The sequence below is a fragment of the Erinaceus europaeus genome, chromosome 14 (genome assembly GCF_950295315.1).
Source record: "Erinaceus europaeus chromosome 14, mEriEur2.1, whole genome shotgun sequence".
In the NCBI taxonomy this organism is placed as follows: domain Eukaryota; kingdom Metazoa; phylum Chordata; class Mammalia; order Eulipotyphla; family Erinaceidae; genus Erinaceus; species Erinaceus europaeus.
Window position 1 is genome coordinate 70,728,594 of NC_080175.1, and position 26,792 is coordinate 70,755,385.

Here is a 26,792-nt window from a genome sequence, read left to right on the forward strand (position 1 = left end):
ATTGCTCATAAATGTGAAGAATAATCCCTTGTATCTGAATTCATTTCTGTTTATCTATGTCTATTTTATTACAGTATCACACAAATTTTACTACTGTATCCCTATAATATAATTTGAAGCCAGAAGATATGTTGTCTATATTCTTGTTTTGTATCTTGTTTGGTAGTCCTGGTATTTTGATGGCTATTGCATTGGGTATTTATATTGCACTGGCTATGAGGATAAGTTTAATAGTATTAACTATTTCAATTCATGAAAATATGGTATTATTCCATTTAATTTTCAGTCTGACTATTTGTAGTGCTAGACATCAGTCTTGTAAGTCCCTGTGTGCAAGACCTATGTGTTAACCTTTACTACCTTCTCAGTCCTGGACAAAGCTGTTGTAGGAACTAAATATTTAATGAAAACCAAGTTTCCTCTTTCACAACTTATTTTCTGATTTAGGGATGTCATGAATTATGACGAGTGAAAATCAGAAGTGCTGGAAAGACTTTGAGTGAGTTCAGAGGATAAGCTGACAACATAAGATCATCTATGAATGGATTAAATCCTAGCTATAGAACTCAGCAACATATTAAGTCTAACTACTCTGCAGGTGTTAGAATACAAAGATAAATAAGACAAGGTCACTGCTGTCAGGAAGTTCACTTTACTGAAAAAATGAGGACAGTTTTCATCATGTGCACTAACACCAATTAACTGGCAATGAATGGCTGCCTGGGAAAAGAATGTGAGGCCAGACTCAGGGTCAGTACAATGTGGAATGTGGTTCTATGAGATATATCTGGGCACAGGAAAGGAAACAGTCATTCTCTATTTGTTTTTTCTTTATTGAATTTGTTGATTCTGCTTTAGTGGTATGATCAATATATCTTTTAAAACCATCTTCTAAAAATACTGGACTGATAACTGTTTAATGCATGTGAAATCCAGTGATTTAGAGCTATCTTAGTTAAATGTAAAAGGCTAGACAGGCACCGTTTATTTTCTTTCCTTTTTTTATATAAGTTTTATATATATATAATGGAAACACCGGCAAAACCATAGGATAAGAGGGGTACAATTCCATACAATTTCCACCACCAGAACTCTGTATCCTACCCCCTCCCTTGATAGCTTTCCTATTATTTATCCCTCTGGGAGTATGGACACAGTATCATTATGGGTGCAGAAGGTGGAAGGTCTGGCTTCTGTAATTGTGTCCCTGCTGAACATTGGCATTGACAGGTCGATCCGTACTCCCAGCCTGTCTCTCTCTTTCCCTAGTGGGGCAGGGTTCTAGGGAAGCAGGGCTCCATGACACAATGGTGGGGTTGTCTGCCCAGGGAAATCCGGTTGTCATCATGGTAGCATCTGGAACCTGTGAATGAAAGAAGGGTTAATATATAAAGCCAAACAAATTGTTGACTAACCGTGAATCTAACAGCTGGATGGGATATCACAGATGACGATTTGGGGACCAATTCTTTTATCTGAGAGAGAAGAGGAAAAAAGGAATGACACCCAGAAGTAGTAAGAATTGTGGAATGACTTAGGAATGAAATGAAGGCAAAACTTTTGAAAATAGAAATAAAAAACAAATACACACAGATAGTTATAGAATCAGTCCATATTGATGACCTTGAGAAAACTACTGCCGTTTCCAATGGAGGGGGTGGAGACCTAGAACTCTGGTGGTGGGAGTTGTATGGAACTATACCCTATTATCTTACAATTTTGTAAATCAGTAATAATAAAATTAAAATTAAAAGCTTGGTTTGTACATGCTGTCTCTTTTGTGTACATTTGGTAATATGTCACAGACCCCTTGAAATTAACATATATTGTGAAAATATCTGATAACCGATAGTCTGTAGTCAGTCAGAACATGGAGTGGAGATACAAACACGTGAGTCACACAGAAGGTGTTGGTCCTTAGTATTTCAAGGAAGACTGCACTAGATTCTGATAATTCTGGTACATAATAGCTATGTGGCAGCTCATATCATCTTTCACGGGGTTAGCTTTACCCTCTTAATGTTCAAAACGTTGACAGGGTGACTGAGGAAATAGCATAATGGTTATGCAAAAATAACTTTCATACCTGAGACAGCAAAGGTATGAAATGGTTTAATCCCCAGCTTCACTATAAGCCACAGTTGAGCAGTGCTCTGGAAATAATAAATGAATGATTGGATAAACAAACAAATAAATATGCAAACAAACAAAATGATAAATGGACAAAACAGGGATATGAAAGTACTTATGAATATTTTTTCAGGCCTGCATATAACTCACTCTGTTAGAGGACAGAATATGCAGGCTAGAAATCTCAGGTGCAGTCCCAACATCATCTATGCTACAGGTAAGAGATTGTTATTTTCCCTCTCTTCCAATAAGTAAATAAATGAATAAATAACATAGAAATACAAGCAGTGATTCTCAAAATACTTAAGAGGTAAAAGTCATGGTAAAATGTTTAGTTTCTTTTGTAAGTTCAAAACAAGTTGGACAAAGTCTTTTAGCTAAATTGACAAATGCTCTTATAAAGAAATATGTGATGACAGACAAGGCTCTTGTGTGTGGGAGGATTGTATGTGGAAAACTGAGAAATGCTATACATGTACAAACAACTATATTTTACAGTTGACTGTAAACCATTAACCCTGCCCCAATAAAGACTAAATAGAACGTACTGTTGATGACAGTTAAGGGGAATAGCTAATCACATATGTGGCTAGTAAACTATTATATGTTTGAGAGACTTATCCATCAAGGGAAAACACAGACTAGCTGTGGCTTGGCACAATAAAGCCAAATAGTAGTGTGTTGGGTTGGAAGGGGCTTGAAACTAAGAAAGGAACCCAATGCCCCACACTAGAGGAAGACTGCATTTGTTAGTGGGAGTTGTATGTAGACACCCAACATGGAGAAATAACTTTTTTGTTTTAATATGTTACTTATTTTTAATATATTTTATTTTATTGGATGTAGAGAATTTTAGAGAGGAAAGGAAGATAGGGAAAGAGAAAGAGAGAAACCTATACCACTGCTACACTACTCTTAAACCACCCCCCCACACACACACACAGATGGAGACCGTGAGCTTGAACCTGGGTCCTTGTGCATCATAACATGTGCACTCAATCAGGTATATCACTGCCGAGCTTCAAGACAATTGTTTTGTAAACTATGATATCCACCCAGTAAAATTATCTGAAGAAACTAAGCAAAAAAGGAGAGCTTGACTTAATAGTTCACTTGTGGAAATCTATTTCATGAATATTGGAAAGTGTGCATAGTTTTAGTTACAAAAAAGTTTGCTGCAGTCCAATGTTAAAAAAAATAAAAAGAAATATACTTTGTGTAGCTAAGAGGGCTTGGCCCAGTGATATTTAGTGGACTCTATAGGTTATTATTTCATATTATTCCATATATAAAATGAAATCACAAGAGTTCAGGTGGTGGCACACCTGGTTGAGTATACAAGAAAATAGGGACCCAGATTCAAAACCCCAGCCCCTACCTGCAGAGGGAAAGCTTTGTGAATTGTAAAGCAGTGCTGCAAATTTCTTTCTCTTTTCTCTCTCCATTATCCCTTTCCTTCTCAATTCCAGGCTGTCTCTATCCAATAAATAAATAAAGATAATAATTTATTTTATATAGGCTGTGTATTTGATATGTGGACTCTCTCAAAAGCCTAGACCAAATAGATTAGAAGCATCCAATAGCACAGCTTTATACAAGATGCTGGATACTGTACAGCAAACCATAACAAAAGGACTTTTCAAAGTTAACCCAATTACCAAATAATGTGATGATAACATTAACTATCGATTGTCTTTTTGAACCCTAAGACAGCAGGAACCTCACATCTCCACTATAGAGCCCCTACTTCCCCCAGTCCTGGAACCCTTGGATAGGGCCCACTTTCCCGTATGCGTCTCCCAATCCAAACCAAATAATATTGCATCCGCCGATCACAACCTAACCAACGCTATGATTGCCACCTCAACATGCTTCACCTCAGACTGTGTCCAGAGACTTCACGTATGGGATGACAACCCTTCAGCTACATTACTCGGGTGAGACTTTTCCTTTTATAGTACACTCTAATTTCATCTCAGGTAGTTCACTTTCTAACAAAGTCCCATAACCTAGAAATACACCAGTTTCTGTGAGAGAGAGTTTATGTGCACACGTATCCATAAACTACTGCAAAATATATACCTGAAAGCAGAAGTACACTAGAGTTTGCAGTGAGTACCTCCCTAACACTTCCTCTCCACTATTCCAAGCTTGAGATCCATGATTGCTCAGCAAATTGTTTGGCTTCGTATGTTAACTCTCTTTTCAATCACCAGGTTCCAGATGCCACCAGGATGCTGGCCAGGCTTCCCTGGATTGAAGACCCCACCAATGTGTCCTGGAGCTCAGCTTCACCAGAGACACACCCTACTAGGGAAAGAGAGAGGCAGACTGGGAGTATGGACCGACCAATCAACGCCCATGTTCAGCGGGGAAGCAATTACAGAAGCCAGACCTTCTGCAACCCTCAACGACACTGGGTCCATGCTCCAAGAGGGCTAGAGAATGGGAAAGCTATCATGGGAGGGGTTGGGTTATGGAGATTGGGTGGTGGGAATTGTGTGGAGTTGTACCCCTCCTACCTTATGTTTTCGTTCATTAATCCTTTCTTAAATAAAAAATTAAAAAAAAAGCAATTTCAGCTATTAAAATGATGCAAAAAGTGAATAGCTACATGAATAGCTATTTAAGTGAAAAGAAAATAGACTCCAAAAGTAGTGCTTTATAATAGTAGTCTTATTTTGTAAGTATCTGTGTATATGTGTATAAACACTAACAGAAGTATCTAGATACATCAGCACATTAATGGTTGTGTTTTTACAGATAGAATAATGAAGCTGCTTATATCATTTTTGCTTATATCATTTTTCTCTTTAATAATTAATTCCTTTTGTAATAAAAGTAATTTTTAATATTTAAAGATTGCTGTGTAGACAAATTTAATTTTTTGTCTATTTTTTCTCTATAGTAAGCAGAACAGTGAAAATAACTCCATTGATCATTCTTTTTAGCAATAGCAATTTCAGCATGGAAGCTTTCACAGGCTTTCCTGAAACTTTCAGTGTGAATGTTTCCTCAATCTTTTGTCTTGATTCCTACTTACCTTTGCTTGTTTTTTACAGTGGGAGATGGCAAAAGTAAATGAGAAAGAGTCAGATAAAAGGTATATTATGTGGTACCAGTATCTGACTCCCCCTTCCCCATAACCTCCTTTCTGCCCTCCTTCCCCAGAGTTCTTAGCTTTGGTGTAATACACCAGCACCCAAGTTTTACTTTATGCTCCTCCTTTCAATTCCTGTTTCTTTTGTGTCATCATTTCAGTCATCTCATGCTTTCTTTCTGTCTGAATTCCTCCACCTTCATTAAAATGCTGATGGAAGAAACAATAATAGAAGTCTAACTGGGGTTACTTCTTTTTTTTGTGTGTGTGTGTTTTGTTTTCTTTTTCTTTTTTTTTTTCTTTTTTTTTTTCCTCCAGGGTTATTGCTGGGCTCGGTGCCTGCACCATGAATCCACGGCTCCTGGAGGCCATTTTTCCCCCTAGTTGTTGCAGCCTCGTTGGGATTATTATTGCCATTGTTGACGTTGCATTGTTGTTGGATAGGACAGAGAGAAATGGAGAGAGGAGGGGAAGACAGAGAGAGAGGGGGAGAGAAAGATAGACACCTGCAGACCCGCTTCACCGCCTGTGAAGTGACTCCCCTGCAGGTGGGGAGCTGGGGGCTCCAACCGGGATCCTTACGCTGGTCCCTGCGCTTTGCGCCACGTGCGCTTAATCCACTGCGCCACCACCCGACCCACCTGGGGTTACTTCTTATAGGAGGTATATTTTAATCAATTTTACTTTGCTTAGACTCTTGTTAGTTTTTTTTTTTCTTTTGATGAGAAAATATGCAAAGCCAGAGAATTAGTACAATGGTATGTGCAAAAAGACTCCCCTGCTTTTGGTTTCAAGGTCTCAGTTCCAATCCCTAGTACCACCATAAGGCAGAAATGAGCAGTGCTATGCTAGGCAACAAAACAAACTTGCTGTTGCATGAAAAGTTAAGGTATATGTTTTTTTTTTTAATTTAAGAAAGGATTAATTAACAAAACCATAGGGTAGGAGGGGTACAATTCCATACAATTCCCACCACCCAATCTCCATCTCCCATCCCCTCCCCTGATAGCTTTCCCATTCTCTGGAGCATGGACCCAGGGTCATTGTGGGTTGCAGAAGGTAGAAGGTCTGGCTTCTGTAATTGCTTCCCCGCTGAACATGGGCATTGACTGGTCGGTCCATACTCCCAGTCTGCCTCTCTCTTTCCCTATTAGGGTGGGTCTCTGGGGAAGCAGAGCTCCAGGACACATTGGTGGGGTCTTCAGTCCAGGGAAGCCTGGCCAGCATCCTGATGACATCTGGAACCTGGTGACTGAAAAGAGAGTTAACATACGAAGCCAAACAAATTTTTGAGCAATCATGGACCCAAAGCTTAGAATAGTGGAGAGGAAATGTTAGGGGGGGTACTCACTGCAAACTCTAGTGTACTTCTGCTTTCAGGCATATATTTTGCAGTAGTTTACGGATACGTGTGAACATATGCTCTCTCTCACAGAAACTGGTGTATATCTAGGTTTTGGGACTTTGTTAGAAAGTGAACCACCTGAGATGAAATTAGAGTATACTATGAAAGGAAAGGTCTCACCCGAGTAATGAAGTTGAAGGGTTGTCATTCCACACATGAAGTCTCTGGACACAGTCTGAAGTGAAGCATGTTGAGGTGGCAATCGTTGTGTTGTTTAGTTTGTGATCGGCTGATGTAATATTATTTGATATGGATTGGGAGAGGCATACGGGACATATACATATACCTTTCCCATAAGGTATATGTTTTTATTAAATTATTTAATTAATTGTCTGCCTCTAGCTCTTTACAGGTGTTTCAAACTTGCATTAGTCCACTGCTCCCAGAAGATATGATAATAGAATACTAAATAAGTTTTTTTTTTCCAAGCAGCATTTTCATCAATCACTTCTTCACATATTTGTACTCTTGTACATCTGGTATATGCCTGATAATTGCACAATGGTAGAGAAGATGGACTTGTTTCTATTCTTGGAATAGTCAAGCCACATATGCAAATTTTTGTCTTTCTTGAATCCATTGAAAAATCAATAAACAATATAAAGAGCCACTGGAAATTGAAGTATGGTATTAACTAGAGGCACATAATGAGCAGCAATTGCCATTCCCTTATATGAGCCAAACTCCCTATGATTATCTCATCTATTCTTACTGCTTTTCCTCTCCTCATGGGCAGCAAATAGAATTAGCAAATTGTGATTACTGTTTCTCATACCTGGTAAGTTACACTAACATAAATAACCTCAGCCCCTCCCATTTCTATAACAAGATAAAAGAGAGAGCATAGAATGTTAACTTCATCTGACCTGTTCTGTTGTCTACTTAAAGAGCATATGTCTCAAATGAGGGTACTGGGAGGCTACTTATAAATTGATTATTGGCAGAAAAAGCAGTAATAGGTCACTCAGAAAGTGGTACTTCTTTTGGCTCTATGTACATCCTTCACTTTCTTCTCTGGGAAGTTAGACTGGAATACTCAACAGCGAAAATAAACAAACAAACAAACAAATAAATAAATAGCTCAAGTGGGCATTCTTGGGAGAGTTAGAAATGCTACTATTTAGTAAACAGTGTGAAAAATTCAACAATGTACTTGACAGACTCAGCTCTGGAGGGAATGGAGCACAATCTGGTAGGCAACTTCTTTGTTTTGGCTTCATGGTGACCCTGTGCATGTACAATTATGTCTCCAGGCTAACTTCTTTAGACAGCTAGAAATCTAGAAATAAATAGAGACACAAAGGAAGAGGGAAAGATGCCAGTGTTATGCTCTATAACATAGTTCTTCTCTGTGGTATACCAGAAATGTGGACCTGCATGATGTGCTTGCTAAAACAAGCATCCAATCAGATGAGCTATCTCCCAGGCCCCAAAGGAGTCCTTTCAAAATAGAAATCTGCCTGTGATAGATACTCTATTGATGTCGTGAAAATGGAAACTCCAGACCTACTTAGGCAATTCAGTGAGAGGACATAAAATTAAGTGAAAAATAACATGAACGTACAACTGAAATAAAACACAGACATTATTAGAATGTTACATATGTATTGTGAAGATAGAACAGAAGAAGAAGAAGAAGAAAAGGAAAGTTGCCAAGATAAGGACTCTGGACTTGATAATTGGGAAATCTGAAGTGTTTACTTATTAAAATGTCCCAGAAAAGGGACCTTATCTTAATCATAGGCAAGAAACATAAGCATATTTAATGTTTATTCTTATTTAGCTTTCCCTATTGGAAAAGGCTGGCTTTGGAGGTGTTCTTCTATATATTGACCCTTGTGATTTACCAAAGACGGCAAATCTTAGTTATGAAACCTTCATGGTATCACTGAATCCAGGAGGAGATCCTTCTACACCGGGGTATCCAAGTCTTGGTAAGTCCCTTGTGATTATTATTTTTGCAAACATTACAAGGTTTCAGTGTTCATGTACTTGCCACCAAAATTATTCAAGGAAGGGTAAAGCCAACACATTTTTATGTTCCATGTGAGAAAAGTAAATTTGATGTTCTCAGCATTATAGACTACTCATTTGTTAAAGTGGAAATTGTCAACTTTGAAATAGACTTTTGTCTCAAGAACTGGCATTACTGTAATATTTCCATGTTTAGCGTCATGGTACACAGATGACCCTGTTAGGTGAGTAAACTTGTGGAAAATGATTCTGGAATAGAAATGAGTTAATAAGGTCAAACTTTCTGGTTCCTTTAGAGAAGAGACTTTATAGTTTGGCTAGTCACTTAATATGGCTACTTGTCTTTGATAAATCTGACCCTAGCATGTACCCAGACTTTAAATGAGTCAAAACTGTTTTTGAAAAATCACTTACCTGCCTATTATTTCTTCTTCAGTGCTTCTGCAATCTCTCCTATATCCCTTCTACCTTCCATTCATAGCGGAAACTGTGCTGAGTCAAATAAGTTTTTTATATTTATTTAATTTCCCTTTTGTTGCCCTTTTTGTCATTATTACTGTTGTTATTGATGTCATCATTGTTAGATAGGACAGAAGAGAAGAGGGGAAGACAGAGAGGGGGAGAGAAAGATAGACACCTGAAGACCTGCTTCACTGCTTGTGAAGGGACTCCCCTGCAAGTGGGGAGCCAGGGGCTCGAACTGGGATCCTTACACTGGTCCTTGAGCTTGGCACCATGTGTGCTTAACCCTCTGTGCTACTGCCCAACTCCCGAATCAAATAAGTTTTAAGGGGTCAGCATGATAGCTTCTATGGAAGGGTGCTAATGTTTCCATGTAGGAACACCAAGTTTGGACGCCTAGCACACAATATGGTAGTATTACTACACTAGGAAATGCTTTGGTGCTGTGGTGTCTTTGTATCTCTCCCCCCCACACACTGTATCTTCATCTCTCTCTTTTTTAGTATGAAAATATGGACAGGAAATGTTGAAGTTCTGGCAAAAACAACAAATTTTTTTAACTTAATTTTTGGATATTAGAAATATGACTGGGTGGGGGTAGATACCATAATGATTGTGCAAAAAAATATGATTTTTTAACCTTAATTCCAGTGATAATTTAAGACATACTTCAGAGATTAAATGCCTGAAAAGTTTCAAGGTGGTGGTACACTTAGTTTAGTGCAGATATTACCATGCACAAGGACCCGGGTTCAACCCCCCATCTCCACCAGCAGAGGGAAACTTTACAAGCGACGAAGCAGTGATGCTAGAGTCTCTCTGTTTTCCTCTCCCTCTCATATATTCTCTGTTCTATCAAGCAAAATTTAATTTGTTTAAAAAGTTACATCATAACACCTACCAGCTTAATAGAAATGTTTCAACACATTGTGGTTGGAGCTAACCTCAGTCTCTAAGACCCCATGACTTTAGAACTCAAAAAAACTTCAGTGATCATATAACACATTATTTTTTTACCTTAAAACACAAGAATTGTCATCTTGTGAGCTAGGAACTCAGTATAATAGGTATAAGAAATGACATTCACTGTAACAAGTCAAAGATATTGTAACACACATGACCAAAGATGTTATTGGTTTAAAATCAATAATCATCTACAAAGAAAAGAAATCAAAGCAAAAATGAGGGTACTATGCTATGGAATAAATAAAAGCACAGAGAAGTGAGAAATATATGTCATTAAGGAGTATTCCATTTGAATGATACTGAGTTATGTAGGAATGTGAAAAACAAGATTCTTTTTCAGTTTTTAAGCATTAAATTGTAACATCTGAGTGATTAAACACAGCACTAGGTGTTGGAATATTTTCTTTCCATATATATTTTTCAAATACTTTAGTTTCCAGTTTTTTTTTTTTTGTGTGTGGTATAGTTTATTTTATTAACAACTCTAGAAAACTGACTGGCTAATCTATGTAACACTATAATACTTAGTTGAAATATGAGATATCTTTTATCTTGCCTTAGACTTGATTCTCTTTCTGCCTTATTTCTCAATATCCACCTTGAATTTAAAACTTTGTGCCCCTTTCTCTATTTGCTGTAATACTGCTTCCCCTCCCCTTTTTCTTTTTTCTTTTTTTAAATTCCGGAAAGGAAAGTCAGCCATTTCAGTGGTGTTATTCTAGTGAAGTGTATAAAATGACACAGTTTATTTAATATTCCCAGTGTTACAATTCAGTGGGTCTGTGTATTGTTTATTCTACATCTATTCTGCCAGGAAAAAGCACTCAAAGAATAAAGAATATCACTGTAATTTGTGACAAGTCTTCACTACTTGTTCTTGGTCCAGTTAACTGGACAAATGTCGAAAGACTGACTCGAGTTGGCACTAAATCAACTGAGACAATGTTGAACTATTCTCTGACTAGAATAGCAGAAATATAAATATATGCCTGGTTGTCAAAGCAAAGTGTTAGATATTCACAGCTTTAAATGTCGTGTCATTTTATTGGGAGCATTAAGTGTCTGTAGTTTTACAATTCTACTGTGGATGGAAGTTGTTATGTATGTCCTAAATTTAGATTAAAATGAAATTAGATTTATCTTGATTATTAGAGCTATTACGAGTGACTTTTTTTTAATCAGGTTGAATTTTTTTCAGACCTATTTGTAACATATTGAAACAATAGATTGTGTGTATTCAAACTACTGTTTTCGAAAATCTAGATAATTTTAGAAAATATGTTTTGCTACAAAAATAATTTTGGTTACATAAGCATTTTAAACAGAGCATATTTTCAATTGATTCTTGAGGTATCTAAGATTGTAACCTTCTGGCAATATTTTAGCATTGTGCTGTTCTCGGAAACCTCTACCTCATAGTAAATTAGTTTCTCAAAATGTTCTTTGCTCATTATTGTCCAGGGAGCTTTCTGTTTTAAACACATTATCAATAAAGAGACTGAGCTTGTTTTGTTTAAGAATTAAAGTTCTCATACAATCTATTGTGAGTTTAAGCTGATGAAATTCACTGCTTAAAAGATGATATATCAATAGATGTTCATCTGAATGAATATAAAAAGCTAATTGAAGCAGTTAAATTAGTTTTACATTTTTACAATATTTGTCATTCTTTCTTTTATTAGATCTTTATACAGAATATACTTTACCATGCCATGATATTTCACAGTTAAGTGAATTAATCTATAAGGAAACAGAGCTCTAATTCTAGCGTCTTGACTAATATAACCAGCCATTAAATCCTAGATGCCTAGCTTCAAATATAATAGAAATTCCACTAATATTATTTTCTGTACAACTTAGGCAATATGATCTATAAAAGTATGAGTACAGTTTGGCATGATATAAGACAAATAATTTGAATTTAATGTTGATCAAAGTTTGACTTTAATTTTGTCATTCCCCTGTATTCAAAACATGATGAGGGCTACATTAAAGCTAAAATGTAAGTAAGATATAGTGATAAAATCGTAAAGCTTACCCATAGGCTCTGAGTGTACCAGTGTAACCAGATCATGTATAAATTAGATTATTATTGTCAGTGCTCTTTCAGTATAGTTTACTTATTCAAAAGATCATGCTATTGGTTTGTAATTTTAGAAGATTATGATGTAGAGCACTGTCACTGGTGGGTAAGAGTTGGTACCTCATTGTGGTTTTAATTGGTCTTTCTCTAATATGAGTGATATGATGAAACACTTCTCACATGCCTATGAGCCATTTGTATATCTTCTTTGAAGAAATGTCTATTCATATCTTTTGCTCACTTTTTAATTTTATTATTTTGTTTATTTATTTTTCTGTAGTTGATCTATGTGGCTACCTTATGTATCTCAATCTTTGTCAAATGTGCGATGTGCAAAATATCACACAATTTACTTAGGTTGATTTTACATATTTTTTTCCATAAATATATTTTATTTATTTAATTTTAATGAGAGAGTGATTCAGAGAGAAAGAAAGACTAGAGCATAGTTCATCTCTGGCTTATGGTGGTGTAGAGAATCAAATTGTGACTTTGGAGTCTCAAACATATAAGTTGTAATGATACAAATTTAATACTCAAAGAAGTATCACTAAGTTTACTCTCCTTAAATTCTTCAACTCTATCTTATCTGCTCTGTATTTACCTTTACCACATTTTTTTGAAACAAATATCCAGATGCATGTTGATTTCTTTGTTCCCCTTCAATATAGCATACCATGTAATATTCTATATTTGCTTTTGATGTTTTTATTCAATGGTTATTTCAAATAGCTGTCCATTTCCAGTTTTTGATATGGTAGTGACTGTCCAGCCACTGTAAACATAAGGTCTCTCACTGTTGCTCATTAGTGAACCAGATGCTCAGGTCTTTGCACCTTCTTTGTACCTCTTCTGAAATCAGTCTTTGTATGTGGCCCTTCCATGGATGGCATATTACTTTTTAAAATAGCTCATTTATTTATTTATTTATTTGATAGTGACAAATATAAATTGAGACTGAGATAGATGAAGAAAAGGAGAGAGATAACTGCAACACCGCTTCACTACTCATGAAGGGACTTGAATCTGGGCCCTCGCATGTTGTAGTATCTATACTGTATGTAGTATATATAACACCACAACCTTGCTCCCTGAGGATATACTATTGTCTGAAGTGGTTTCTTGTGTTTAATAAAGACAGCACTCTTGTCTTACTACAGATCTTTGATTATACTCTATTAGGTAGTAAACTGGAATGACCAGTGTTGTGCTCTAGTGATAGTCAGTAGGCATATGAGGCTGTTCAATTTTAACTTAATTAAAATTAAAATTAAAGCTTTGACCATAGTGACCATATTTCAGTGGCCCAGTAGTCACATGTGGCTGTAACAGACCATCTTCTTCATTAAGGAAAACTATTGGATGAATACTAGAGAGTAAATGTTTGGCATTCAATGTGATTCAATACAAGATTGGGTCATTATCTACTGTTTCAATCATCCATAAAATTCTTTCTTTCTATAATATTGGAAAAAAGTCCAAGATTCTTTGTCTTCTTTACCACAAGCATTATTTAAAGTCTATTTACAAAGCAGACTGTAAGAACCACATATTGGGTATGCTTCATGAATTATTTTATGGTTTAGAGTTGAACCAAAACATAGTTGAGTGCTCCTAAAGTAAACATTTTCCATTTCCAGTATTCTCCAAAGAGTTTTTGAATTTTAAGTATGTAAAAATAAATCTTGTAATGCTACTTTAAAGTGCTATTGCATTTGCTTCAAACTGCTGGCATTGTAAATTTCAGTCCCATGCAATTTCATTTGAAAGATACATCTTGGATTGGAAAAAAAATATGTTCTACTTTTGTTTTTCTTATAAACAACTACTCAGTCCTATATTTTTCAGTGAAGATTGAAAAATTAAATCTTTTGAATATTATGTTTTTAAAGAGATAACCCTATCAGTGTTAGACTTTTGAGGAATATAAATGTGGAAACTTTTCTAATAAGTCCAAAGTCAGACTTTTGGTGGCTCCTTTGCATATAAAATGAATGCTTGTCTCTTAGAAGAAGTTCTAGTGATAAACTTTCTTTGACGACTAAGAAATGAAGTGACACCACCTGTATATTTATAGGTTTTGTGAATTACACCCCATTCATAGTCCCATATGCCTTATCCATTCAGCAGGTGCACATTATAACTTAAAATGTCATGTAACAAGGAAGCTAGAGAAGGGTTGATCTGATTAGGTCAACTGGTGATGACGAGGTTAACACCTGCAGGTGCACCTACTTGTGAGTCAGCAGGAAACCAAACACCCAGTTACAAAAATCAGTCTGGTCGATTGTTTAACAATTAAGTTTCAATTAGAGTTATAATTGCATTTTTGGTATAGTTTACTGTCTGGAAAATCAGAATATCCCAACTAATCTTTTACTCAGCATGATCTGTTCTGGTTCATTGCTAACATTATTCAAAAGTCTGTTTTTTTAAAAAAAACAAAACAGATTTGAACAAAATACTGAAACACTCTCTTTTAACTATTCCCTCAGGTACCCCATTCCATTTCAGAGACTGCATCGAACAATTTTATCCTGAGAAGAAACAATAAAGTGACAGGTTTTAAAGATTATACAGATACACACATTGTCAAGCAGTAGGCCAAAAAAGATAAAATGCTCTAGTCACTTATTTCTAGAATGTATCTCATGGAAAGTTTCACCTGCTCCACAAATACTTTTAAGTTGTTACCATGGTATCTCTTTGGAAGTCTTAGTCATTTCAACATTCTAGGAAAGTTTTGGAATCCTTGAGGAATATTTAACTGCCTCAGCACTGGTTAGTTTACTATTCATTAGCTATACTCAGAGAGATATCTGGTGTTCATGGGGTGAGTTTTGCTACGCTAATGGACATTACTTAACACCGAGATGCTTTCTTTAGTATCTTTATATTTAGAGTAGCTATAAAATATATAAAGAAGCTTTTTAGTATAACTGAGACATCCATGAATGTGCATGCCAAATAATAGGAATTTACTGGCATGCAATTCTATTATATTAGAACTAAGGTTTCCAATATTTCGACAATAGGATCTAAGAAGTTATGAGTATATGGATTGTAAGGAACTAAGTTATGAGTATATGGATTGTAAGGAACTATGTCCACCTAAACTTTCTCTGTTGGTGTATTAACCCTCAGTAGCCGAGAATGTATTTGGAAGTAGGGCCTTTAAAGGAGCAATAAAGTTAAAATGAAGCTACTAGGATGGATAGAGAGACCTCAGAGAAGTCAACTAGAGACACCTTCATCTTGGATCTGTAGACCCCAGAGTGATGAGACTTTTTCTTTTACTTAAGCCAACCATGGTGGAGGAGGCTGTAATCTGGAGGTGAGAGGTTTTGTTTTATTTTGCAGAAAACTGAGAAATTTTACACATGTATTAATAATTGTTTCTACTGTAAAACAGTAATTTCAAAAGAAAGAAAGAAAGAGTGGAAGGGAGGAAGGAAGGAAACAGGGGAGGAAGAAAGGGAGGAAGGATGGAAGGAAGGGAGGGAGGATGGAAGGAAGGAAGGGGGAGAGAGAGATAGGGAGAGAGAGAGAAAAAAGAGAGAGGGAGAGAGAGAGAGAGAAAGGCAGTCTGTTTCAGCAGTCCTTATAACACAACACAAAAGCAAATTTTATAAATGGATCTTTTGTCTTAATTTATTTTTGTTTCTTATTATTTAAAAAATCTTTTTATAGCCACCAGGCTTATGGCTGTGGCTAAGTACCTCTAAGATAAATCTACCACTCCCAGTAACCATTTTGATTTTCTTTCTATTTTACTTGATAGGGCAGAAAGACATTGAAAATGGAGGGGGAAATATAGAAGGAAAAAGAGAAAGAGAGACATCTGCAGCACTGCTTCACCACTTGTGAAGCTGCCCCTCTGTAGGTGGGGATTAGGGGTTTGAACTCCAGTCCTTGCTCATGATAATGTGCATGTTCTACAAGGCATGTCACTGCCAAGCCCATTAGTTCTACTTTTTTGTTTTTTAAGTTTTGTCTATGTGAAAATGTCATTCTGGGGTAGTGATGCCCAAAATTCAAACTAAACCAAAACAGAAAAGCAGCATCTTTGTGCTTGTTCTTTTTAATCCCCCTTCTTATTTTCACTTAATGGCTATGTGTGAATTCTCATCCCTGGATGGGAATTGGAGAGGTTGAATTGCACTCTGTTCCAGATAAAAATGAAGTAGGCTTGTCTTTCTAATTGTACCTTAAATATTGGAGTCTGTGAAAGACGCCTTCCATTTTTTTTTCTTTTTATAAAACCTTGTTAGATGCTCTGCATATACTGTCCCAGACCAAAGGACTAATGAGAAAAAGGTAGACAATATGGGTGGTAGTTGGAGGAGGAGCTGATGCTTTGAGACATGTTTCTACTCTCCACAGAACTGGGTAGTGTGCATACTTTGTTATTTCTGTGACCCAAGTTAGGCCATGGCTCCACAGCACTGGAAGAAGCTTTGGTGTATGGTACCTTTCCTTCTCGTCATCTGTTTGTTTGTTTGTTTGTTTCTACCTAAAATATTGGCCAAGCATGGCAAAGCCCTGGTGATGGGGGAAAAAGAGAAGAAAGACAAGAAATTAAAAACTAACCGTAATTCCAGACAATTCAGGCGGTCCTAGAGAAAATATCTTTATATAATCCCTCTTTTTTACTTAGGGTAACAGACTGAGTTTCCTTTTTCTCAGTTCTTGACTGCCTATCTGGATAGACCCTATATTTATAATAAGAAGGGATATATACCTTTGAAGACGAAAATCTCTTGGGGGAGAAAGGTTAAAGACTAATAAGGAATCATATTAAAATATTAACATTGAGGAAAATATCTTTAAAAAATAACTTTGTCCAAGGAAGGTAACCTCTACACATTAGTATTTCACAATCTGTAATTAAATTACATGGACAATTACTTTTAGCCTCTGAGAGTTTTCTTTTTTATTTCTTTATTTATTTATAAAAAGGGAACATTGACAAAACCATAAGATAAGAGGTGTACAACTCCACACAATTCCCACAACCAGAACTCCGTATCCCATCCCCTCCCCTGATAGCTTTCCTATTCTTTAACCCTCTGGGAGTATGAACCCAAGGTCATTGTGGGATGCAGAATGTGGGAGGTCTGGCTTCTTTAATTGCTTCCCTCCCTGATGAATATAGGCATTGACAGGTCAATCCATACTCCTAGTAGGGTGGGTCTCTGGGGAATCAGAGCTCCAGGACACATTGGTGGGGTTTTCTGTCCAGTGAAGTCTGGTCGGCATCTTGCTAGCATCTGGAACCTGGTGGAGTGTTTTACAAACACCTATCATGGGAAGTTGGGAAATTGTACCCATGTATCAACAACTATATAATCTAATCCATTAATCCTCTAATGGAATGATAAATAAAAAGACTGAATTATTTTCTGAGAAGAAAGGGAGATAGATCAGAATACTATTCCACTCCTGCCTATACAGTTCAAGGGCTCAAACCTAGGACTTTACCAGTAAACATTCTCAACTTTATCCACTAAGCCATTTTCCCAGCCTCAATGTTTACTAAAATCATAAATGTCAGATATCTACTAGGAATGAAATATCTTGTATCAAGCCTGAGCCTATTTTGTAGATTTTTAGAAAAGATCAGCACTCACAAAATTCTTTCTTCCATAAAATATAAAGGAAATGAAAGAAATTTTCAAGATGAAAAAAAATTCACAAATTACTGACTTTTTAGAGATGAAATAAATTCATCTAGCTATCAATTTCAGGTATTCTTGTATATACAAGTACTTGTTCTTGGTTTGGAAATATTTACAAAGCTGTAAGCCTGGTGTCTTACAAGCACCATGAAGTGCAGGATCAAACAGTACATTTGCTGAAAAACAACAATATAGAAAATTCTATTACTAACTGTATTTTAATGAGTTATAATCATTGTTGTCCAAAATCATTATTCCAAAATTATCTCTATATTGTTATCTTGAGCTTAATAAATAAATAAGTCTTTAAATAGTATTTCATAGTTGACCCCAAAAGTAATCTAATTTAAATTAAGAATCTGTTCAGGTATAAGTCTGTAACTTGTTTTCACTTTGTTTAGAAATATGTTAGGCAGCTGGGTGGTGGAGAACCAGGTTAATTGCACATAATACAAAGTGCAAGGACCTGCCACAAGGCATGCTAACTAGTTACACACCCCTGAGAGTTTTTAAGTGTGTGACATACAGTGCTCTAAGTCACAGCTCAATCCCTAACTGTTTTCGTTTTTCTCTAAACCAGTACTAGACAGGACAGGAATCATTTTTGGTAAATAAAGCTCAAAACTGCATATTGTCATTTAGTAGGTCGTCTATTATATGACAGAGGAAATGTGATGTTTTACTTCTCACATAAAAAATAAGTAATCAAATTTTATAAATAACAAATCATGGTTTAATTAGGAAGCCATACAATCACATTAGGATAAATAGGTTAGATGCGAATAAAATGTGACTCTCTTTCAGCAAGGCATATGTTTTAGTTCAGCAATGACCAAATGATTTACATGAGGATAGTGAACAAGGTCAGAGATGAGATAGCTATACAGTTTTTTTTTTTTACTTTTATTTATAAAAAGGAAACACTGACAAAAACCATAGGGTACAACTCCACACAATTCCCACCACCAGAACTGTGTATCCCATCCACTTCTCTGATTGTTTTCCTATTGTTTACCTTCTGGGAGTGTGGACCCAGGGTTATTATGGGGTACAGAAGGTGGAAGGTCTGGCTTCTGTTTTTGCTTCCCCACTGAACATGAGCATTGACAAGTCATCCATACTCCCAACCTGTCTCTCTCTTTATCTAGTGTGGCAGGGCTCTGGGGAAGCGGGGCTCCAGAACACATTGCTGGGGTCCTTTGCCCAGGGAAGTCCATTTGGCATAATGATGTACAGGTTTTTCAAGTTAGTGCTGTCTCTACTCTTTCTGCAGCAGAGAGCAGCCTGAAGTGTCTAGGATGATACCTACTAGAACTTCGGCCCTCCCTTCCTTGAGACACTCCTATCCTATGGGAATCTAAAGTGTCTAGGCTTTACTTTGTCACCTTCGTTTTGCAGATTAAGCCTTCCCTAATCTAAACCCCTGTCACACTATTCCAGGAGTTTAACAGTAACCTTTTGATATTATAAATGTAAGGAAGGAATATATATAGCCAATGATCCTTTCTCGTTAGTGTCCTAACTGTACCCTTTATACAATCAATATGCAAACCTCAAGTGACTATTATAAGTGAAGTCAGGGGAGTCACGCAGTAGCGCAGTGGGTTAAGCACAGGTGGCGCAAAGCGCAAGGACCAGCAGGATCCTGGTTCGAGCCCCCCACCCCCACCCCTAATCGCTTCACAAGTGGTGAAGCAGGTCTGCAGGTGTCTATCTTTCTCTCCCCTTCTCTGTCTTCCCCTCCTCTTTCCATTTCTCTCTGTCCTATCCAACAACGATGACACCAATAACAACAACAATAATAACTACAACAATAAAACAAGGGCAACAAAAGGAAATAAATAAAAATAATTTTAAAAAGATTGATAAGTGAAGCCAGAAGGGAAAGCAAAAGGGTATCATTATTCCAGGAGTTAAAGAAGTAAATGAAATCATACAATATGGGTTCTGTGTGTGCGTATAAGGCTTTTAATTAGCATAAAAGTTTCAAACTTATTTTGTTTCAAACATTATCTTCATCACTGTGTATCATCATTTCATTTTTGTAGTTGAATATATATCCATTTATTCACATATGGTCTAGCTGTATATTAGTTAATAGGTTTTTTTTACATTTTAGCCTTTGCAAGTAATGCTGCTACAAACATTCATATACAAGTTTTTATGTGAACATATGCTTAGCATTCTCTTGGGTATATACTGACAAGTGGAATTTTTGTGTTATTTGATTAGTCTATACTTACCACTTGGGAGACTTTCTAAATTGTATTCTTTAAAATAGGTATGATTTTTAAATTTTACCACCAGTATCTGAGGGATCCAGTTTTATTATTTGTTTTAATATCCTCTCTTTACCTATTACTCTGTGACTTGAACAGAATGTAGGGTGTTTTGTGAGTTGAGGATGGAAAGATGAGTGAGATCACACCACAAAACATTTGCTCCTATATGCAGTATTTTATCAAATGACCACAGGGATTCACTAAAACTGACAATAATCTTTAGTTATTTCTAGTGTTAAGGTAAAGAGCTCTCCCTGTAGGAGATCTGGATATTTTATAGTTAATTCCTCAAGACAGACATTTTATTTAAACTGTATTAGATTCTGATATCCACGAATTATGTAATTGGAAATGTCAAAGAGTTAATGATGAATGAAAAAATATTTCCTATTCTTTAACTTCAGGCATATTTTTATTTGTAATTTGTTGTGCTTTGATGTTTAGTCAAAATGTATTTTGTCCTTAAATCCAGTTTTCAATAATATTGGATGTTTAATCACTCAGTGTGAGTGTGACTGTCCATTCTATGTTAATGCTTATGAAAAAGTCTAAGACAATATATACTAATAAGCTACATTTGTGGTTCATACAGTGAAATTTCACACACTATTTCTTTTAAATGCCCCCAGAATGAACCTTGGTTCTATTTTAACTATACGTTTCCTACAGTATGAAAGAAAAAGAGTGGTAGTAATGTACTAGTAGTAAAAAGCAACCATAATTCATTCTCCCAGTTCTTATATCAAAAAGTATTCACTTCAATAAATGCCTGGAGGTTTATAGAATTACTCCATTGCACTGATATAAAAAATGAGCTTAGAGGGCCAGGTGGTTAAGCACATACATTACAGTGCACAAGGCCTGGGCTTCAAGCTCCTGGTCCCCACCTGAAAAAGGAAAGATTCATGAGTGGTGAAGCAGGGCTGCAAGTGTCTCTCTGTCTTTGTCCTTCTCTATCACCCATTTCCCTCTTGATTTCTGGCTGTCTCTATAAAATAAATAAAGATAAAAATTTAAAAAATATGTAAAAAATGAGATTAGATCAGTTAGAATATGGATTTCTTCCACCTACAAATTATTTTCATATTAACTTTCTTAACAAATTCAGTATATCTGTTAAAGTGCTTTTCTATAAATTTCAGTGGTTAAGTTCTGATGTGTATCGATGTTATATTTTGAAAGCTAAGAAAATATTAATTTATGGATATTAAGCAAGGAAATAGATAGAACTTTATATATTGTAAAATTCTATCTTGCTTCTAAGTTAACTGTCTGCCTAGTCTTTATTGGGTCTTGTGTCAGTCTTTTACCTGTCTGCCTAGAGTTGTGTGTATGTGTGTGCGTGTGTGTGTGCATGTGTGCTTGTGCGTGTACATGTGTGTGTGTGTGTGTGTGTGTGTATTGTTTGGTGTGTTACCCTTTCTTTCCAATGATAAAACCAGAAAAATGAGGACAGGGAGATATTGTGAAAGAGGAACCAAATAAGGAAACTATTCAGTGTATGAAGGGTAATGTCATAAAATAAAATTTCGGTTAAAAATATTTCAAGTGTAAGAGGGCAATAGAAGGGCAACAGAGAGCTAGAATAACAAATTGAATGAAAAGATATAATGAATGGAAATACTATTAGACTGACCTACATTTTCATCTGTACAAAGGAAAGAGCAGGAGATTGAACCAGTTTTAGTTTAAAAAAGAAATTTCCTCCTTCTGTGCTGCAAGATTTTGGAGCTTATCTTAGTTCTAAAAAACACAATTTCTGTCTCATAGATCCATATTAAAAAAAGAAACCGTTTATTACTGACACATTATTGCTGTTTGCAGTGCCAGGATCATTCATGATCAAGAACTAATTTAAAAAAACATCTTTATTTGTTATTCATAATTTGTTACAAGATTACAATGCATAGTTCCATATCAGACCTTCCACCAAAGTTCCTTATCCCTCACCCTCCAGCCTAACAAAGATAACCACCGTAGTTCTCACAAGTCTGACAGTCTATTTGCTTCTTTCTTTTCCAAGTTCATGTAAATCTGATCTCTAGTTTCCAAATATGAGTGAAACCATATGGTAGTTGTCTTTCATCTCTTTACTTATTTATCTAAGCATAATAACCTCCAGTTCCATCTACTACATTCCAAAGGGCACAGATCATCTTTTTCTGATCTAAAAGTAATATTCCATGGAATCTATATCCCATAACTTCTTTAGCCAGTCATTTGTTGATGGGTATTTAGGCTGCTTCTATTCTTTGGCTATTGTGAATAATGCAGCTAAGACCTTAGGGATGCATATGTTTCTTCTAATTAGTGTTTAAGTGTTCACTGAATAAATGCAGTGACATTGCTGGATCATAAAGTAATTCCATTTTCATTTGTTAAAAGACTGTCCATACAGTCTTCCAAAGGGGCTGTGCCAGTTTTCATTCCCACCAGCAATGTAGCAGACAGATTTCCCGTTACTCCACAACCTCTCCAACACCTATCATTTCCTGGTTTGTTAATGTAAAATATTCTCTCAGGTGTGAGATAGCAGTTTTAGTTTGCATTTCGCTAATGATAAGTAAAATGGAGCATTTCTTCATATGTCATGTGTATTTCATCTTTGGAAAACTTTCTATTTAGATTTTGGATCAATTTTTGTTGGTTTATTTTCACTACTTTTAAAAAATTTTTGATTTATAAAAAGAAAACACTGACAAAAACTATAGGGTTACAACTCCACACAATTCCCACCACCAGAACTCGATATCCTACCACCTCCCCTGTTGATATGCTTCTAGTTCTGTTTCTTTTGACGTTGTGGTCTATTTACATGGTTATTCTGTTACATTGGTTTGGTCTCACTCCCCCTGCCTCCGGGAGATTTTGGTTTAGTCCTTGCTATTCACACTTCTTGCTTCTCCCCGCCCCCTATCCTAAGTTCTTCCTGGGTTCCAGAGAGGCTGTGGCCAGAGGAGAGAGATGAAGGAGCCCATTATGTTGTGATTAGGTTGTTGGACTGCTCGTCTGCTCGTGAATAAAGATTAAACTGCGTTCTCAGCTCAGCTATGAGTTTCTGATCTTCTATGTCTCCCGCCTGTGAAGCCAGCCCTGAGGAAAACAACATAATGGTACCCTGAACAGGGACTGGCAAATGGCAACCAGCACCAACGTGGGACCTAACCCGCCCACCCCCCAGATAAGTAAAGCCACTTGGCTACCTATCCACTATGGGCTGCAGTTGGTGAGGCGGGTGCAGCCCAAGGTCCTGCTGCTCTCCGGGTCTCTTCCCTCCTAGCTTTCGGCATCACTGCTGGAGCCGCCACCTGACCCGTGGGCCTCAGAGGGCTGCAGAGTCCATGAAAACGTGGGTCCCACCTCCATGGAGTCACTCTGGGCTACACTTTGGTTCCCTGACGAGGAAACTTTGGTTCCTTGTGGCTGTGATTGTGGAGCTTGGGAGATGCAGAGAGATTTTCCCCTGGGACTTTCTGGACTACCTCTCGCCTGTTTACTGAGAAAGATACTACTCTGACTTGGGGAGTGTTCTCCATTGCCCTGGCTTTCCCCAAAAGTGGAGACACATGGTTGGTTCTGACCTCTTGATTCGATTCTTTCTTTGATGGGAAGACATTATTAAAAATGGGTGCCTGCAGCAGTCCAGCAGAAATCGTCAGGGGCACCCTAAATGGAATTGTGAAGAGCTCTTTGGACTAGGACACCCTCCGGGACTCATGATACAAAATGGCAAAATCTGAAAAATTAGTTCACAGAGCCCAAAAACAAAACTTCCCTACCATTTCTTTCTCCCCTCCCCCACTCTCTCTAAATATCTTAAGCCTGCTTCTGTCTAGCCTCTCTGCTTTCAGTAGTCTTAAACCGTGTGAGTAAAAATGGTTCAACTAAGACAGTACAGATATAAATTCTCGTGTTTAAAATGACATGTATTCGTAACAAAAGTTTTTCTCCTTGTGTATTGAAGACCATGTTTATGTGTGTGTCTGAAGTTTGGTAAACATTAACTTTAAGGTTAGAAATGTAACTTTAAGGCTACATTCTTACCAGGCAAAGTTAAAATGAAAAAGATTTTCAACATATTTCTCATAAAGGTAAAATTAACTTACATTTAAAGTCTGAGGTAAAAATTAGTTAAAAATCAATATGTTTTAACTAATTTGGTCTTTAAAAAAATCTGCACACATGTAGGGTGTGTCTCCATCTTGTATGAGTGTAACAAAGGGTTGATATGTGAAGCTCTCAAATACCTTCTCAATTATGAACGATAGATTGCATAATGGTTATGCTAATGATTCTCATGCCTGAGGTTTTTGACCATGGTTATTCTGTTTACCTTTCCACATTTTATTGTTTAAACTTTAAATAACCTTAAAATCATACTAAAAAAGATTTCCAATTATAATGGAGTTATTCAATTGTGGTAAACTAACATGCTACAAGTTTTGTTTCACAAGTAAGTGAATTGCAGCTGTCAAGTTCTCTACAGAAGAGCAGAATTCCAGCAGCTCACCTTTCTCATGCAACATTGCACCCCCTGGCATTCTTCTGTGGACATCTGCTTTGGACTGGCACTTATTTTTTTTACATTTATTTATTTATTTATTATTGGATAGAGACAGAGAGAAATTGAGAAAGAGAGGGAAAGAGACAGAAAGACACTGCAGCACTGATTCACCACTGATGAAGCTTTCCTCCTGCAGGTAGGGACCAGGGTCTTGAACCCAGGTCCTTGTGCACTGTAGTATGTGCACTTAACCAGGTGCGCCACTGCCTGGCCCCAGACTGGCACTTCTATCAGACTCACTGGTACACCTTTTGGACATGTTGCTTCCCTTTACGCTGCTGGGTTTCCCAAAGACTGACTGCAGCCAGCTGCCTTGGGACTCTATAGGCAATAACCCCGCTCCTTGCTAGGTAATGCCCTCAGAGGTAGGAAACGTCTGTCGAGGTAAGAAAAGCCCACAGAGGCAGGAAATATCCTTTAGTTTGATAAAAAAAAAAAGCCCACAGAGGCCTGAAATGCCCCCCTCAGGCCTTCCCTTGGCATCACACTGGTTCTTGTTGCTCGCTTACTTGTTCCTCCATGTTTCTACCAGATTTTTTTTTTTTAATGTCTGTACAATATAGGTTTCTGTTCACCCCATACTCCTGATACTATGGTCAATTAGTTAAAAGAAAAGGGGAAATTATTGGTATGCTTCTAGTTCTGCTTCTGGGATCCCTTCTGTTACATTGCTTGATGTTGTGGTCTATTTACATGGTCATTCTGTTACATTGGTTTGGTCTCACTCCCCCTGCCTCCGGGAGATTTTGGTTCAGTCCTTGCTATTTTGCGCTTCTTGCTTCTCCCCACCCCCTATCCTATGTTCTTCCTGGGTTCTGGAGAGGCTGCAGCTGGAGGAGAGAGATGGAGGAGCCCATTGTGTTGTGATTAGTTTGTTGGACTGCTTGCCCACTCGTGAATAAAGATTAAACTGTGTTCTCAGCTCAGCTATGAGTTTCTGGTCGTCTCTGTCTCCCGCCCGTGAAGCCAGCCCGGAGAGAACAACACTCCCCTGATAGTTTCCTATTCTTTAACCCTCTGGGAGCATGAAGCAAGGGTCATTATGGGGTGTAGAAGGTGGAAGGTCTGGCTTCTGTAATTGCTTCCCCGCTGAACATGGGCATTGACAAGTCGATCCATATTTCCAGCCTTCTCTCTCTTTCCCTAGTGGGGTGTGGTTCTGGGGAAGCAGGCTCCAGTACACATTGGTGGGGTCCTCTGTTCAGAGAAGTCTGGTTGGCATCATGGTAGCATCTGGAACCTGGTGACTGAAAAAAGAGTTAATATATAAAGCCAAACAAATTGTTTACTAATCATGAACCTAAAGGCTGGAATAGTTCAGATGAAGAGTTGGGGAGTCTCCATTTTGTAGAAAGTTGCTAGGCCTATTTTAGTTATATTCCACAGGGCCCATGACTATACTAGTTTTTTTTTTTGGTTTTTTGTTTGTTTGTTTGTTTCTGATCCTGATATCTGATATGCAGGTGGATCCAAGTTATTTTCTGGGGAGATGATGTTATGGCTTGAAAAAGGACCAGAAAGCTGGATTGGGGAAGAAAGTAGCTCCAAAATATGGGAAGGTGTATAAATATTACTGATTTGACCTGATCTGGGAGCCTATGTGACCTCTGCATCCCTATAGATCTGAGCTCACATTCTGTGGTCATGAGTAGGAAAGTTCCAAACTGCCCCAATTTCAGGACCCATCTTCCTCGGGTCTAGATGTTTGGTATCAGTTTCGTGTCTGATGTATGATGTGCAAATATAGTTTCCCATTTACATGGTTACCTGGCTATCCTTGTGTAGTTGACTTTTAATGTGTATACTCTCTAATTTCATGTAATACCATTTATTTACTCTTTCATTTTCTTTTTTTTTTTCCTCCTCCTCCAGGGTTATTGCTGGGCTCGGTGCCTGCACCATGAATCCACCACTCCGGGAGGCCATTTTTTTCCCCCTTTTGTTGCCCTTGTTGTAGTTTCGTTGTGGCTATTATTATTGCCCTTGTTGACGCAATTCGTTGTTGGATAGGACAGAGAGAAATGGAGAGAGGAGGGGAAGACAGAGAAGGGGAAAGAAAGATAGACACCTGCAGACCTGCTTCACCGCCTGTGAAGCGACTCCCCTGCAGATGGGGAGCCGGGGGCTCGAACCTGGATCCTTACGCCG

At 37.3% G+C, this 26,792-nt stretch overlaps 1 protein-coding gene across 5 annotated transcripts in view; it reads left to right on the top strand.

Moving 5' to 3' along the window:
• NAALADL2 (N-acetylated alpha-linked acidic dipeptidase like 2) overlaps window positions 1-26,792 on the top strand; it is a 1,374,776-nt gene that overhangs the window by 868,557 nt on the left and 479,427 nt on the right. For all 5 annotated transcript variants that reach the window (XM_060171978.1, XM_060171980.1, XM_060171981.1 and 2 more), the window contains one exon: window positions 8,419-8,569. In XM_060171978.1, the coding sequence (XP_060027961.1) occupies window positions 8,419-8,569 (151 nt within the window). The remainder of the gene's footprint in view (window positions 1-8,418; window positions 8,570-26,792) is intronic.